At 38.8% G+C, this 16933-nt stretch overlaps 1 protein-coding gene across 5 annotated transcripts in view; it reads right to left on the bottom strand.

Annotated features, from left to right (window-relative positions):
• Positions 1 to 16933, bottom strand: part of traf2b (Tnf receptor-associated factor 2b) — a 171352-nt gene that overhangs the window by 142183 nt on the left and 12236 nt on the right. For 3 of the 5 annotated variants that reach the window (XM_074618566.1, XM_074618562.1, XM_074618565.1), the window contains exons 2-11: positions 13458 to 13660; positions 11936 to 12014; positions 11619 to 11717; positions 9177 to 9338; positions 9009 to 9083; positions 7626 to 7700; positions 6094 to 6306; positions 5696 to 5999; positions 5308 to 5456; positions 2766 to 5097 (exon numbers count right to left, since the gene is read on the bottom strand). In XM_074618566.1, the coding sequence (XP_074474667.1) occupies positions 4879 to 5097; positions 5308 to 5456; positions 5696 to 5999; positions 6094 to 6306; positions 7626 to 7700; positions 9009 to 9083; positions 9177 to 9338; positions 11619 to 11717; positions 11936 to 12014; positions 13458 to 13633 (1551 nt within the window). In that variant the 5' untranslated portion in view covers positions 13634 to 13660 and the 3' untranslated portion in view covers positions 2766 to 4878. Of the gene's footprint in view, positions 1 to 2765; positions 5098 to 5307; positions 5457 to 5695; positions 6000 to 6093; positions 6307 to 7625; positions 7701 to 9008; positions 9084 to 9176; positions 9339 to 11618; positions 11718 to 11935; positions 12015 to 13457; positions 13661 to 16933 lie in introns of those variants that run through there. The other 2 variants (XR_012591743.1, XM_074618563.1) reach the window with 2 other exon arrangements.

Below are 16933 nucleotides of genomic sequence, written 5' to 3'. Positions count from 1 at the left end.
ACTATTAATTTTTTCGACATAGTATAATATTACTTTTTTTGTTTTTTATGTTTTTGACATACTATTAATTCTTTCTACATAGTATACTATGACTTTTCTTTTCGACATACTATATTATGACCTTTTTTTGACATACTATACTAGGACTTTTTTTCGACACACTATACTATGACTTTTTTTCGACATAGTAAATTGTGACTTTTTTAAACTCTTTTGTCGACATACTATACTCTGACTTTTTTTTCAATCATCCATCATCTGCAATCGCTTATCCCGTTAAGGTCGCAGAGGGGCTTGACCCGATCCCAGCTGAGGTCGCCAGACTACCACAGGACTGACACAGAGACAGACAACCCTTCACACTCACATTCACACCTACGGGCAATTTAGAGTCAACAATTAACCTAACCTGTATGTCTTTGGACTGTGGGAGGAAGCCAGAGTGCCCAAAAAAGGGCATTGTATAGTATTTGGAAAAAATGAAAATGTCATTGTACCGTAATGACCCTTCCGCAGGTTCACCTACGGAAACCTTGTTACGACTTTTACTTCCTCTAGATAGTCTAGTTTGATCGTCTTCTTGGCGCTCCATATGTCGGAAAAAAGTAGTCGAATGTCAAAAAAAAGTCACAGTTAGTATGTCTAAAAAATAAGAAGTCATATTATAGTATTTAAAATAGTCATATTACGTATGGCAAAAAAGTCATAGTATAGTATGTCGAAACATTTTTAAAGTTAGTATAGTGTGTCAAAAAAAGTTATAGTATGTCGAAATTTTTTTAAAAAGTCATACTATAGTATGTAAAAAAAGTCTTAGTATAGTAAGTCCAAAAAAATCATAGTATAGCATGTTGAAAAAATATGAAAGTCATAGTATAGTATGTCGAAAAAAAAGTCATAGTATGTCGGTAAAAAGTCATAATATATTATGTAAAACAAAATGTCATGTCGAAAAAAAAAAGTCATAGTATAGTATGTCAAAAAAAAGTCAGTTAAGTCCCTGAGGGTTCATGGCTCAAGGCCTCGATCTTATATACAGGTGAACTTGACCCCTTAATGACATCTAAACACAGCAAACTTGGTCTTGTGATAATGACTTGCATTTATCATTAGCTGTTGTTGGGTGTGGATGTGTGACTTGAACTCAAGACAATGTGTCACGCAGTCCACGAGTTCTGTGAGTGAAAGGGCTTTTACAAAGAAACTAACAATCAACTGAGAGTGAAACTGATTACAGGAGATGAGGTGCTGTTTGTATCTCACCTTTTTGTAATGTGCAACCCCCTCCCCCCCCCTAATCTGCATACGCAGAGCTGTGACCAAAACCTGCGATTTTCAGTTTCTCTGCAAGGCGGGAAGATAAATCTTCAATCTTCAATCACTTCCATAAAGTTGGAGGATTTACAAGAGTCAGTTTAAAACAACAGATGCCCGAGATATCCTGACTCTTAGTCCAAAAACTGGATCCTACATTTCCCATAATGCAAACAATCGCGTCCTTTCATTTAACCCTCCCTGTCTGGTAAGTGCCCACATACAGTATATAAACTCCATGCCCCAGTTTGTAACTTTCTATTCAGATTTGAACTAAACAGTACTTTAATCAGACGTCATAAAAACTCCCTCCAGAACCACAGAGGACCTTACACAGCTATTTTCGAAGAGGAGTTCCCCGTATATATATACATATTTTAAATATGTGTTGGGAAACATTCTGTAACAACATGAAGGAAAGAACAGCACATCATGTCCTCATTCATGACAACCGCAAAATAGGAACAAACAAAATACACCAATAACCGGGTTAACAAGCTGCCTCACCAATTTTTTTTTTCTTTGGTGACAGTGGTTGTGGTGTGGTGTGGTTGTTATTTCTTCAGCAACAGGCGTCATTTTCCGTTACTGAAGGCGGCGTATGAACTACTAAGTTGTTACTGACACGTCGCATCACTATGGAGCAGAAAGCGTCGGAAAGTATCATAGAACCACATCAAATCGCCTTCGGTGGCCCACAGGGGAAAGCATTCATATGTAGCTATCTGAGAACATCATCAGATATAAACAATAATCTGGTTCTCGGAATGTTTTTGACCTAAGTCCATTTGTGACGCTGACTGTGTGTGTAGATCTATTATATAATAATATAGATTTTTTTAAAGCTCATATGTACTATAACCTTAATCTAAGCTGAGTTAATGCAGTTTATGCTGCTGGCTATGGGTACAAGATGAATCAAATAGCTAAGCGTTGAATGGTTCAAAAGTGGATTTATTTTCTCTAGTAAGGCTGCATCTAATGATATATTTCATTATTGATTGTTATTATTATTGTTATTAATTATTGATGTATTATGTATTTTATACTATTGTATCAACTAATTAGTCTATTGGAATTACCGCCGTGAGGTTGCTGCCTCCACCAACCAGTCAAGTTGCAGTTTACATCCATGTCTGTCTAAAAGTCCTCATTTTATCCTGTTTGTGTTAAATTGTCATAATTAGCATATGAATTCCTGAGTTATGGCCCAAGGCCCAATAAAATATATGAAAGCCCAAGGTTACATCTTAAAATATTCCAAAACTCCAAAGACTCATGACACCCCAAGTTTTCTATCACAATTTTCTTTTAATTGACTTATCTTTTCAGCTCTGTATACAGTATGTATTTCTTCACAACAGATATATTGTATGTTCCTAAATAGCAGTGAACATGGCATCACACGCTGAATTAAAAATGCATAAAAAAAAACATTAGACAAAAAAGAATAATCTTAAATTCATTCACTGTAGTACTTTATTATAATCAGAAAAGTTTACATTTATCCACCCTTAAATTACAGTATTTAGTAAAAACAAAAAATTCTCCTACGAAGAATTACTGTATATATAATCTATAGTAACACTTAAATAACATGTGATTACATTCAAATGATTTTGGTTTAATTTTAATTACATGTTCAAAGAAAATATATCTGATTATGGTGATTATACAGTGAATATAATTTATAGTACAGTATGTAGCTAATAGCACTAGCAGGGATTTGTGCTAAATACGAAGGTATATTTTATGATATATACTTGCTATGCTATTAATTATATATTAAAACCGCTCAGAACATCATTGGTTGCCCAGGCTATAAGACACCTCAACTCATCCTCAGTACTCAGCCATAAAAAAAGCTTTTCCTGTGTAGCATAGAGGGACTACAAATTGCATTTTGTTGTGCAACCCATTGACTGTATATAAAGATGGACGACATGACAGCTCCCCAAAGGTTGTGTCTAAAAGGTAACCCGCCAAAAACTTGGAAAAACATGCAAAACCTCTCACGAGACTCGGTGCCCGACAACCTGCCCGACAACCTATCCTAACCTGAACCATCTCACGAGAGTTTCTCAAATTGTGGGTTACCTTATAGACACGACCAGATGCAAGCCAATCAGAGCAGAGCACATGACTTGTGTTCGGCGTCGTCGGGTCATGGCTAGAAGGTAACGCGCAAACTGCGAAACTTTCGTAAGATGGTTAAGGTTAGGCATTGACCTTGAATAGTTACGGTTAGGATAGGTCGTCAGGCAGCGAGTCTCGCAAGTTTTTGCATGTTTTTGCAATTTGCGAAAAATCTTGGAATTTAAACTTTTTTGATTATTATTATTATTATTATTAATCTTTGTTAATTTATGGACAGGACATGTCATATTCATTGGGATTTGAATGCATCCAATTATATTGAATTTTAAAAAATAACTGTAGAAGTTTTGATGTAAACTATGAAAGGGACACATAATGCAGAGCGGAGTATTCTAATTATTATATTATAGTATATACTATTAACAAGGTATTTCATACAAATATTTGTTATAAGATTTAGTTAGTTCTATGCTTTCATTTGAATGCCAACAGGGTCACATTAAAATGACAGATGATTTCAGACCTCTTATCATGAAAGAGATATTTAACTCAGCAGCACTTAAAGGAACAGTGTGTAACATTTCGGGGGATCTATTGGCAGAAATGGAATATAATATTCAAAACTATGTTTACATTAGTTTATAAATCACCTGAAACTAAGAATCGTGTTTTTGTTAGCTTTGAATGAGCCCTTCATATCTACATAGGGAGCCGGTCGTTTCCATGGAGTCCGCCATTACTGCATCGCCATGTTTCTACTGTAGCCCAGCACGGACAAACCACACACTTAACTTTTCTTGCTTGGGCCGGAGTCTATATCGTTGCTCGCTGCCGCCTCTCTCTCTCTCTCTCTCGCTTCACAACTCACTTCCCACACACACTCTAAGCACTTTACTCTTACAATAACTGGCTGTAGATAGGGCCATTTGCGTTTTTGCGTTGGCCACCGTAGTTCTCCTACACGCTTGGCACACGGGGAGAGGCATCAGTTGGTTGCAATCTGCAACCTCACCGCTAGATACCGCCAGATTCTACACACTGCTCCTTTAACGTTTTAAGCACTTTACCTTATTGCCTGCAGCTTTATACTGAAATACCAACTTTTTATGTGATACAAGTAATGCCAAAAGTCTTAAATATACATTAACAGATATAGCTTAACTTCTATAAAGCATGGGTATAATACAGCAGTGCCTCCATATGTTGGCCCTTATAAATCAGTTTAATTGGATGGATTTCTATAACCATTACAGATCCACTACCATGATTGTTAATACACACCCCTCTACATCTGTCATAATGTGATACCTGATGACATTAATGTATAGTGTAGATATGATACAATATCATATTCACATATATAATATATTATCTTACACATTACTATATAATATTATATAGATATTAATTCATTATAAATAATTGTGTTCTTGTTCTTGCTTTGGTTGACCTTCCACAGGCTTCACCCTACAAGCCTGTGAGGTCTACAATGGCTTTGATGAAAATGGTATCATCTCTCAGATACGGGCTCTTGCCAGCCAGTTTAGCTAGAGGACAGAAGAGCGGGCAGCCACTGGCGATGTTCATCTCACTGATCGGCCTCTGAAAAGAGGTGGAGGTGACATCAGGGCGGAAAGCATCGATAATGTGCTCCCTGTTGTTCTGATCCAAGAGCATTAGAGTCACCTGGGGAAAGAGACGGAGCTTGTTTTGAGCTATTCGTTGTGGTGATTGAGGATTAAGTAAGTAAAATGTATACAGCGCGTTTCACAGACATGAGTCACAAAGTGCTTAACAAAGGGCATATGCAAACATATAAGAAATAAATCATATAAAATGAAGTGACCACACAAGCCACGTAAAATGTTGGAAAGATAATATAGAAAGTTTTGCTACCTTCTGACTGAACGGCCATTTGAGCAGAGCGTCGCACTTTCCCCTCATGACGACAAAGAACAGCGAGAGGTGTGTTCCTCGACCCGTCCCGTCGCCGTTCAAATACAGCCTCAGGCACATTTTGTAGCCGTATTTGCTGGAGTAAAACGCTGTGAGGAGAAAAAAGAAGAATCCAGAATGTAAACGGAGCCTAAAACAGCGTCATGTGAGAACAGGAGTCAGTCACATGTCCGCTCCCTGAAGGACAACAAGGGCGTAGAGAAGTGGAATTTCCCTCGACTACACGCCAACACTTACAAAGCCACATGATCTTAGCTCACTCAAATTCTAAAATAACCTTTCAGCTGAGACAGGATGCCTTTTGAATTGATTATGTCTTTCAATTTACCTGGTGAGAACATTGCAGGTGTTCGACCGGCCACAGCATCCTGTCTGCGGCGTGAGAATTCAGAGATTTTCCACACAAATATCCCATCGAAGGTGCAGAACTGGAGTTCTCGCACCAGCTGGTCAGTTTCAGACAGCTGCAAGTCTCTCATGTTGACTGTCCGCTCCAGCTGACGCACTTTATTGGAGAGGTTTTCGATTTTTTCCTGGTCTAAGCGATGCTGATGTGCAAAAGCCTCCAACGTAACTGAACTGCGCTCCACCTCTCGGTTCAGGACACACACAATGTTTTCTAAAGCGTTCACCTGTCAAAAAAAACAGCAAGAAATACATTCAGATCCTCATTCAAAACCTAGAAATATTGGCAGTTAACAAACCGCATTAAATCCATTAACTCACCTTTTTGTCCACGTCCACAGACTGCATGGAGGCTGCAGCTCCAGTGCCCATAGGGACTCCCTCCTCAGGAGCCCTGTACAGGCCCAGACCAGAGTCCTCCTGCCACTCTCCCTGAGAAGAACCAGGAGCCACGGACAACACCATGGGCAGCAGCAGACGCAAGTGCTCCATGGTGCTGCTGTGCTCATGATCGCCGAGCTTCCCGTTCTCTATCTGAGAAACAACAGAGCTTAGTTAGCTACTACTGTAATTAAAGGTGCAGTCGGTCACTTTGAGAAAGTATGATAAAGTTATTTTCGTCACTATATCTCGACAGTAGTGCATGAGACTGATAATCTGTGAAAAAAATTGTTTTCCTCTGCCTCTTCTTAGTGCTCCTAATGGCATTTGCAAGCTTCTACCGTGCCCGAACAGAAACCAACCAATCATAGCCGGGCTGGAGCTGAGTCAACTCGAGAACTCCGATCAAACGGTCAAACTAGGCGGCGCTTATCAAACATGAATCAATATTCTGTTACTGTAATGCCTATTTCTGTAGTGTATTAACTGTAAAATGAGAAAGTTTGTGACCCGGCAGCCATGTTGCAGTTGGCAACAGTTGAGACAAAACCGAGCAGTGATCGACAGCTGCTGTAGAGACGGCTCAGCTCTGATTGGTTGTTTTCCTTCGGTCTCTGAAACCTTATAATGCCATTATGAACAGAGGAGGACACACAGGAACATGTTTTTTTTTTATCCAAATAACCTGTCTCATGCACTATTGTCGGGATATAGTGACTGTTTTATAAAAAATAACTTTTTTATCATATTTGCTCAAAGTTACCGACTGCAGCTTTAAGACCCAAATGAAGTGACAACTTGAAAACTGCAGGACATGAATGATGTTACTTTTTAGGGTAGTAAAATTGTGTCGGTCTGTTTCAATAAGCAAAATACTTTAAAATAGAGACCATTATTAATGATTTATCAATCATTGATGATTTTCTGGGCCAATACAGTTATGAATATTTGAGAGTAAAATCATTTTGATAATGAAATAGCAACCAATTGTTTTTAATGTAAATGTATAACATAAACAAACATTTTTTCATAAGGATCTCCTGAAAACCTGGTTTGAAAGCTTAACATTAATATTAACATTTAAAACATTAAACATTTAAGACTAAATAAGAAACAATAAACATTTAAGTTCAGAAGAAAATTAAGAGTTTAACAGTTAAATACCCATCTAATCTGCTTCATCAGCTAAACATGCAGCTAACGCCAGAGCGCATTTAGTTTGGTATAAAGATTGGAGGCAGATGGAAACAGCTAGCCTGGCTCTCTCCAAAAAAAAGAAGAAGAAAAAAACAAAATCAACCTACCCGCACAAATAAAGCTCACTAATTAACATGTTAACATGTCCTTTAAAATACCTTGAAGACAAGTCTACCTCCAAGTATTTGCATCATTATATTTGTGGTCTGCTTCAATAAAAAAAATAAAGAAAATATCAATGAAGGCATTGTATTTGATTAGATTACTGTACATACCACATGTTTACAGCCCACATCACTGAATGGACAGGCACTCTTTGACTTGGCACAGGATTTGCTGTGGTCATTGAACTGAAGGTTGAATGGACAAAAAAAAAAGGTTACGAGTCAGTGGACCAACTCTAAACATGCATCAACTTGAAACAAAAAAGTGAAAGTGAAGTCAGAATGAAACTTAAGTGGTCATAAAGGGAATTCTAAGGCAACGTTTCCTTGAACCTCCATTAGAAAGAGGACTTTCACTATTCAGATGATCAATATGTGGAACTCACATGGCCTCTAGTTTCATGGTACATTTATTGTAACTTCTCTTTTCTGTCTATTGTTTCTGTTTTGTATAATGCACTGTGTATGCATTTCGGATCATTCGGGGACAGGTGTTGCATGTTTGATTATAAATTCTCTGTAGCATTTGTCTATTCTATGCTTTAGTACAGTATAAAGAAGCTACCTAATAGTTGCTTTATAGTTTTATTTTATGAATATAACAACTATGAGCTTTTGTGCAGAGAGGAAATTGTCAAGCTACCATGCAGAGTAATTTAAAGGTTCCATATTATGCTCATTTTCAGGTTCATACTTGTATTTTTACATACTCAATGTGTACTATCGTTCGACATACTTTTGTGTGAATAAACCCTAGTATTTATACTTTTGGACGCACTGAGCTGTAATTTACGTCGTCACTTCCTGAGAGCCTCCGTGCCGGATGGAGACGTGTAACCATGGTAACCCGTGTCAACCTCATGTGAACGATGGTTTGTGAGAATCAAAGTCTCAATTAATTTAAAATATATATTATGCCTAGCAAAGTGAAATCTTATACTTAGAGTTAAATCGAAGAGTTATTGATGTTACAGAGCTGTCTGTCAACATCTGTTATGATCTATGTCGTCATACCACATTGCATTGTGGGATCTTTATGTCGCCATAGTGTCCAGCGTTGCATACTGTAATATTTCACCAGAAATAGTATGCAATTCACATTCTATTGGTTTCATACTAAGGTTTCGGACATACTAAAATATCTCACATACCGTTATAGCGTACTAAATAGCATGTTAGTGTGGAATTTCGGACGCAACCTTACACTGCAACAGGAAATAAACTGGGACACATTTAGAATGTTTATGTTTAAAACTAAATATATTGCACGTTTGTGACATCACAAAGTTACAGCAATCCTGACGGCTTGTTTCAAAGGCTTTCTGAATACAGTCTGTGTATTTCTCCATGAACTGAGCGTTTCGATACTTTCACAGTATTCATATAGCACTTAAACTTGAGAGATGTGAAAATCTCACTATTTACAATATGGGACCTTTAAAACCACTTCACTCCACACAGGAATTAATATTGAAAGTTATTAACCGCTCTAACCTTTTCTCTTGGGATCTTCTTCTTGCCACAGTCCTTGCATTGTAAAGGAAACTTCAGACAGATCTCATCATGGGCCTAAAATACACCGTGAGGGAGCATGAGAATATTATTTTGTGTACATTTATAAATAAACAACCATCTTTTCACTGGACAATCTTTATCTCTCACCTTGATGTCTTTAAAGCTGAAGGTCATTTTGCAGTATTTACAGTTGAGCGTTCTCGCTTCACACTCCCTCTCATTATGTCTGTCCTTCTCCGTACGAAGGACGGAGGTTTTGCAGGCCTCGCACTGTATCCGCTCAAAGTCACAGCGACCTTCATGCTGAGCCTAAAGATGGAGGACAGATATATTATTACTACATTCATACTGCCTGCACGGATCTAGTATTCACTACTTTTTAAAAATGATATCAAAGAGTCTTGCTTTATGCTGTTACATCATACTTGGCAGATGATCATCATAAAAGCTTGTCAGTTGGTTATTATATGAACATGGCACGCCCTTATCAATCATTGTCAAAGTTAATGCTCTGCACAATCTGTCAGACACACCTGCATCAAGCGTGGTACAGGATGTTCTGACAGTTGAAATGTTGAAAAACAAAATACCATTTATCGGGTTCATCTCTAGTGCATAAGAGAGCAGGTGAAGGGTGACAACACAGTGCACCTTCTTGAAAGTGATAATAAGTAAGGGATAATGCCCAGCGAGCCAGTCATCGTTGTGAAATAAAAAAGGGGTTTATTTCACAAAAATGAGCCGCTAGCTGTACACTATCCCGCTTATCACACGGTCACTTACTTAAGAAACCAATAATGACACAAAAATGGTCCGCCAGAGTTCGAGATCATAACTGCGCCCATAGCAACGGTCTGTTATACATAGCAGTGGTCTGCTGAGTAATCCTAATTATGTAGTTATTGATGTAATTATGATGTTTTTCCTGTAACCCAATTAGGAGAAATAGTTTGAGACGTACAATTTAATTATTTATACTATATGATTGTTAAAACATAATATAAAGATTTTGAAAGTCATCATATAAAGTTAAATATAAAGTTTATAAAGAAGAACTTTTTCAAACATCTGATCTTAAAACAAACAAAACCGAATCTCCACACAATATAGGAAGTCACGATGAGGAAATAAAACTGCAATAAAAACAGAAGCGCAGAAATAAAAAAGTGAAGTATCACAAAATACATTACTGTGCTGTTTTTGGACTAAAGCTGTAAAGTGGTTGATAATCGAAAATATCTTTTTAAAAAATGCCGGGGAATGAAAGAGGCGGAGCTCGACTGGGCGGTGGTCTTTATGGACGAGGAAGTTATTCTCTTTCAAAATAACAACCAACTGGAGCGGCTGGAGCCGCAGAGCACGAACAACAGGTAGGCTAGACAGTTTTTTGCTATGACTGTTTACTTTTCAAACGAGCTACACCGGCATAACTCGAAACCAATAACCAAACTGAATATGAATCATCTTTAACGTCTTTCGAGTCAAATCCCTGTTCTTACCGCGCCACTCACACACCCCGTTTAGTCTATTTTTCCAGCTAGTTTTGGGTGTGTATGGCTAGCTAACGGCAGCACGGATCTTTCCACACAAGTGACTAAGACGACAGCCCACAAATGTTCACACAAATGTGGGTGTATCACACAGCATAGTAATCATCTCTTGAGCACTGCAATCAAACCACAGCAGACTTTGACCCCCATGCTTGTATAAAGCGAGCACGAGGTTCTTTATAACATCGACAAGCCAACCAGTGAGAACCACATTTGCAAATCATGCAAATAATCTTCTCATTTCAAACATTTCCTGCCATCACATCACTTTACATTTCCTGTGTAGAGCCTGACTTAAATGGGGTTATACAGCACGGTTGAGCAAAACCACAAACAGACAGAAAGCTCTACAAACATCCTTTGCTCAGTTAACTCTTTACTAAACAAACTAACTGGCCCCACACAGAGAGATTTACAGTAGAAACAGTAGATATTTACTCAACACAAGATCACACACAGCTTTTATGATTAGGGGGCTTTTCTGTTAATATATAAACCACAGTTTCTGCAAGATGTGGTTCACTGTCTGAACCTGTTCCTGTTTTATATCAAACAGTAATTATAAACTGAGTAGTTCCCTAGTGAAATGACAAAAATCTAGTTTCATTATCATGTAATGGTCAGTTTAACCCTTTATCAGCAGTCCAGCTAATCTTGGTTTTGAATGGCCTTTTATATTCTGGGTACTTTCCCACTGAGCTGTTGTTGTTATCTGGCTGGTAACGTAGGGACTTTCCAGGCCACATGTTAAGTTTCACTTCCTGTTTCTCTGCTATTGCACCCTGCTGCAGTGCATGCAATACAACCACGGGTTTCAGCAATATAGAGACTGCTGAAGGCTGCAGGGGGAAAAAACATGACCCGGGGAATGCAGAGTATGGGGTCAGGGTAAACCCTGTGTGGGGGATGTTGGTTTCGAAATATTCTAAAATACTTTGGGTGGAGTAAAGTGACATTTGTACAGGGTTAACATGCCACAGGCAATCAAGTAGAAAGCACACCCACAACGACAAAAGAAAAACTGAACTTCATACTTCACCTCGTACTCTTTTATTGAGCCGGTCCAATCACAGCCCTGGTTCAAACACCTGGCAGGCAGACTTGCTATTTCTCGACCGGCTGCATTGTCTGGAAATGCCTGGTGGGCGAACAAAGAACAGAGTGAGGTGAGCACATAAAGGCTCTAATTATAATAGCAAACAGACATAAAAGGTTGCATTGTATGATGAGGGAAACTCCCACCAGACTGGAGTCATATGGCTTTCCTGCCAGTGGGAGTGAGGGATGCTATACAGATTACAAGATGTCTCATAAAATAACAATGTTGGCTGATACATTTCATACTTCTTAACTTACCTCATTACTATTTAGAATGGAAATAGGCTCCTCGTATATCTCCTCTTGGCGGCAGGCTTCACAAGGCTTCGGCCCAGAACTGACAAACAAAACAGGTTTGTGACTTTAAAGGAAAAAGACAGCTGGTTGGCGCCAACAATTTCCTGCTGATTCATTACCGCAATGACTTGCTGACTAGTATGGACCACAGTTCAATGACACGAATCATTCATAAAAAAATACAACAGCAGTGAAAGAAGCTTGTAGCGCCAAACAAACGCTGCAATTTGCAACCTTTGATGAGGAAATTAGCGAGAAAAATGCATTTGCTTTTGCAAGACAAATAAATGAATAACAAAAATAAAAAGTGCATGTGAAATCATCATTATAACATGATGAATTCGCATGTAGAGGCAGAAGTGGTTTCGATCACGTGCAATCAGCTCAATTTCACAAGTGGTTTTGTATAAAGGTTAAAGTTTAGAACATGTGAAACATTTCACATGGAACGAAAGACACATGACACAAGCACTTGAGGTTTTCACACCATTCACATTTGGCACGTGAAAATTAAGTGCTTTTTGCAGTTGTGTGAATGATTAGCAAGATGAGACTCCAATACATTCATGTTATAGAGGTTTAGTTTAATACATGGTTTTATGTATAGTTGTTAAAATGATTTAAAGGTACAGTGTGTAAGATTTGGCAGCATCTAGTGGTCTGGTTGCAGATTGCAACCTACTGAGTGCCCCTCCGCTCACTCCTCCCTCGCCAAGACTGCGGTAACGTGAGCCGCCGAGTGCAAAACCGTGGTAACGCCGTTCGCCTCGCTGAGAGGACATCCTTACTATAATAACACTTGGCACAACAGAAGTCAGGCGGCGGCTAGCGATACTACAGTTTGGCACTCCGTGGTTCATGTTGCCGCAGTTTCACATGTCGGACAACTACGGTGGCCTTTAGGTAACATCAAAACGTGAAATGCTCTCTCTAGAGCCAGTGTTTGGTTTGTTCGTTCTACTATCTACTGTCGAAACATGGCCTACTCCGTGAAGAGGACCCGCTCCCTATGTAGATATGAAGGGCTCATTCTAAGTTAACGAAAACACAACGATTCTTAGTTTGGGGTGATTATACACTAATGAAAACATAGTTATGAATATTATATTCCATTTCCGCTAATAGAGCCACTGAAATATTACACACTGTTCCTTTAATTTCCTGTACTGTCACCTTATGTTTCATGATAAAGCATGAGTCAGAGGAAAAAGAAGTGGAAATAGAAAACAATGGACACCTTTAGAATGAGTCAGCATGGTCAGATCCTTGTGATTCACTGACATCAGTAAAAAAAAAGTCCAGTCATGTGAGGGATGAGTCTGAATAAAGTAATTGATCTTGGGTGCAAAAAAATTCCCCAGAGGCGAGCAGAGATAAGAACACAGGATGTGCTGAAGCGTGTCCGGTAAGAGGGTAAGCATTAGGGGGTGAAGGGGGTTTGCATTTCACACGGCTGTAGGTGGTCCGAGGACCTCCGGTGTACCTGGTGAGCTGCTTGAAGCAGTGTACACAGAAGCGGTGGCCGCACTGAGCCTGGACAGGCTTCCTCAGGACCTGGAGACACTGCTGACATTTGTACTTATTCTCCATGGGCACTGAAAGCACACTGAGGGGGATCCCTGGTAAAGAGCTGGGGCAGTCCAACGAGATTCGGGCCATTCTTCTCCATCAATCTGATGCTATATCCTGTCAATGAACACAGTACATAACAGCGGTTAACAGCCACGCATGACCTTTAGAAGTACAGAAACTTTTACAGCACTTGTGCAATCTTTTCTCTGACATACCCGTAATTACTGAAATGTCACCTGTCATTACTTACGGGACATACCTTTCATTACTTATGGGTATGTCAGAGTTACACCTATTGGAAGTGTCAACACATGGGGAATTCAGTAGCTGAATATGACATATGAGTAGCATCCAAGCCCTGAAGCAAATATTTGTACAGTGAGAATATAAGGCTGATTCATCACTGTGAAACCGTGTTGCAACAGCCTAAAGCATGTTTTATTTGGTCACCAACAAATGATGTAGGCATGTACTAGTAGTGGAAGAAGTATTAAGACCCTTTAAGTAAAAATAGCAAATACTACAGTGTAAAAATACATTGTTGCAAGTAAAATTCATGCATTCAAAGTCTTACTTTAAGTAAAAGATCAAAAGTAAAAGTACTCATTATGCAGAATGGCCCATGTGTACCTCACTTTAATGTTGTCGCTGGTGAAGGTGGAGCTCATCTTAAGTACTTTATATACTGCTTGGTAACTTAACCTGTGATAATGCATCATTATGTTGATTTTTTTTTTTGATTTTCTATCAATATTCTGTATCTGCAAAGTAACTAGCAACTAAAGCTGTCAAATAAATGTAGGGGAGTAAAAATTACAATATTTCCTTTCAAAATGGAGTGGCGTTAAAGTATAAAGTAACATAAAATGTAAATACTCAAGTGAAGTACCTCATAATTGTACTTATGTACAGTACTTGAGTAAATGTACTAAGTTCCATTCCACCACTGCATAATACCATGTATGCAAATAACACATACAATTCATAATGATGTTAAACCGTTGAGACTACAATGGAACCTGTGTGCAACTAAAATTCATTGAGACATAATGTGAGGAAAACATTTTTGTTTGTGTATAAGTTAATGGCCAAAATGTAATTATAGCATCTCCATTGGCTGATTTACCATTAGTACGTCTTTGATGTGAATCTAATTTGTGCACCATGGTCAAATGGCTCGCTATTTATATCTACAAAGCCTATGTGTGATGCGTGAGAAGTCATTTGAGTTGTTGAGATACAGATCTTTCGGAAAGCAGACATACTGGTGACAGATTTGTCTGATGAGTTGCTCAAGAATGTCAACACGGTGGTCAGAGCGGATATTTAGTAAAGACGAAACACTGATGCCAAGACAGCTTTCCTAATATCAGAAAAAGGAAGACATTTTCAGCTTTTCTTTACTCTTACTGCATATCATTATTTTTCTGTAAACTTATGAACGCTTCCCAAATAAGTTCATCTTTGTGTCCGTCAATACGAACGAAATCTGGCGGAGTTGAAAATGGAAATCCCAGAACAGACAACAGACAGCTCTTGATACAAATTATTTAAAAATTATGCAAATTATAACAAGCCCAACAGATCACCATAGCCACCCCTTGTTACAGTTCAGGAGTTACTGGCCAAAACAGAAATCCCACCCTCTCTGGTGGACCACCATGGGACCTTATTTCGGAAAAAATATGAATGATAGTCAACGGTGAGAGACAAATCTTTTTTTGATCCCCTTGGAATTGCGCCATGATTCACACATATGTCTGTCAATTTAAAACATAACTTTGCAAGTCAAGAAAGTCCCAGCTTGTTGTAAAACTATTGAAGTACAAGACTTTGAAAATATGTTATTAGAAAGACTACACACCCAAAAGCGTCGTAAGTGCGTCACTCTCGCCTACGCTAAGATGCCTGTGTGTTTTGTACTGGGATGTACTCATACAAGCAACGGGTCTCGCTCGTTCTCTCACTTCCCGGCTGATAAAAACACCAGGAGTCGCTGGATAAAACACATCAGGTAAGATAACGTTACATTTGTGCGTGGTCATAGCTAAGTTAGCTAGCTAGCTAGTGTTGGTGAACTTATATCGTGCAAGTCGAGAGATGTAGCTCACTGAGCGGTTTCACACAAAACTAAATGCTACAACAAACCTACGACAAAATGCATCTTTCTTGACTTGCAAAATTATCTTTTAAATTGACCAACATCATATGTGTGATTCATGACATAATTCAAATTGGGTCAAAAAAATGTTTTGTCTCTCGCCGTTGACTACCGCAGATATTTTTCCAAAATGAGGTCCCATGGGGTCCACAGGAAGGGGCGGGACTTTGCCTCTCAATTAAAGAGTTGCTACACAAGACTAATAATTGAGCCTGTGCTGCCATGTAGTGGTTACTATATGCTCTGCCTGCCCACAATATATGGAGTACACAATGCACAATGGATCAAAGTAGGGTGTGGTCGCAATCTTCATAATAATAACCTTTATTTGTATGGTATCTGTGCTTTATATGAAGTAAAAATCTTAAATGCAAATATTCAAAGCCCCCATGTTTATGATTTGAATATTCCTTTCTTTGGCGACATCTGGTGGAAGTACCAAGAATGAGACGTTATTTAAATGTCAACAGGTGTGAAATATGGTGCAGATTAAATGAGGTCTCAGGCAAGTTTTCCTTCCAATTAAACGATACGTTGCCTAAGTGCTATGAGGAACTGTTGTATCAAGTCTTTTATGGTAACAAACTGTGCGTTTCACTATCCATACAATTATTATGCCAGAAAAAGATTTAGTATGTCCCAATACATAGTATGTCAAATGCAGTCTGCCAAAAATACCAAGATGTCCTACTACATCTGGTCGCATTTTGCAGTATGCAAGCCAGCATGCATTTCTGGCTATTCTGACCCACATCCTCTGCGCAGCGGATATATGAGCAAGAGGATCAAAGTTCAAGGCGCAATGTTATGACGAAGTAGTATGTCCCACTTGTATGCATACTGCATGTAACAGTACGTACTTTGTAAGGGCAGCTGCAGTATGTACTGAAAGTTAAAAGAAACATATGCAATCTGGAACGTAGCCAAAGTATCGTTGCACCGAACTTCACAAGTAGAAAGTGAAAGTTTCACAACTGGTGCAATAGTTAGCTTGCACCATGGACCACATCAATCAGTAGGACATTCAGCTAGGTCAAATGTTGCAGCATCAACCAGACTTTCCCGCTCTTTGTCTAACTCATAGCTTATAGCTGTGAGCTGCTACAAGGCTTAAAGTGTGCATGGCTAGAGGTGCGTGTGATGCGTTATCAGCTTGAACCTTATCTCCCTACCAACGGATATGATCTTATCAACTTCCTAGTCATAAACAATGCTGGTGGTGTTCG

Source organism: Sebastes fasciatus, chromosome 19, assembly GCF_043250625.1.
Source record: "Sebastes fasciatus isolate fSebFas1 chromosome 19, fSebFas1.pri, whole genome shotgun sequence".
NCBI lineage: Eukaryota > Metazoa > Chordata > Actinopteri > Perciformes > Sebastidae > Sebastes > Sebastes fasciatus.
The sequence above is the reverse complement of the archived record's forward strand: the minus strand, read 5'-3'. Positions and strand labels throughout refer to the sequence as shown.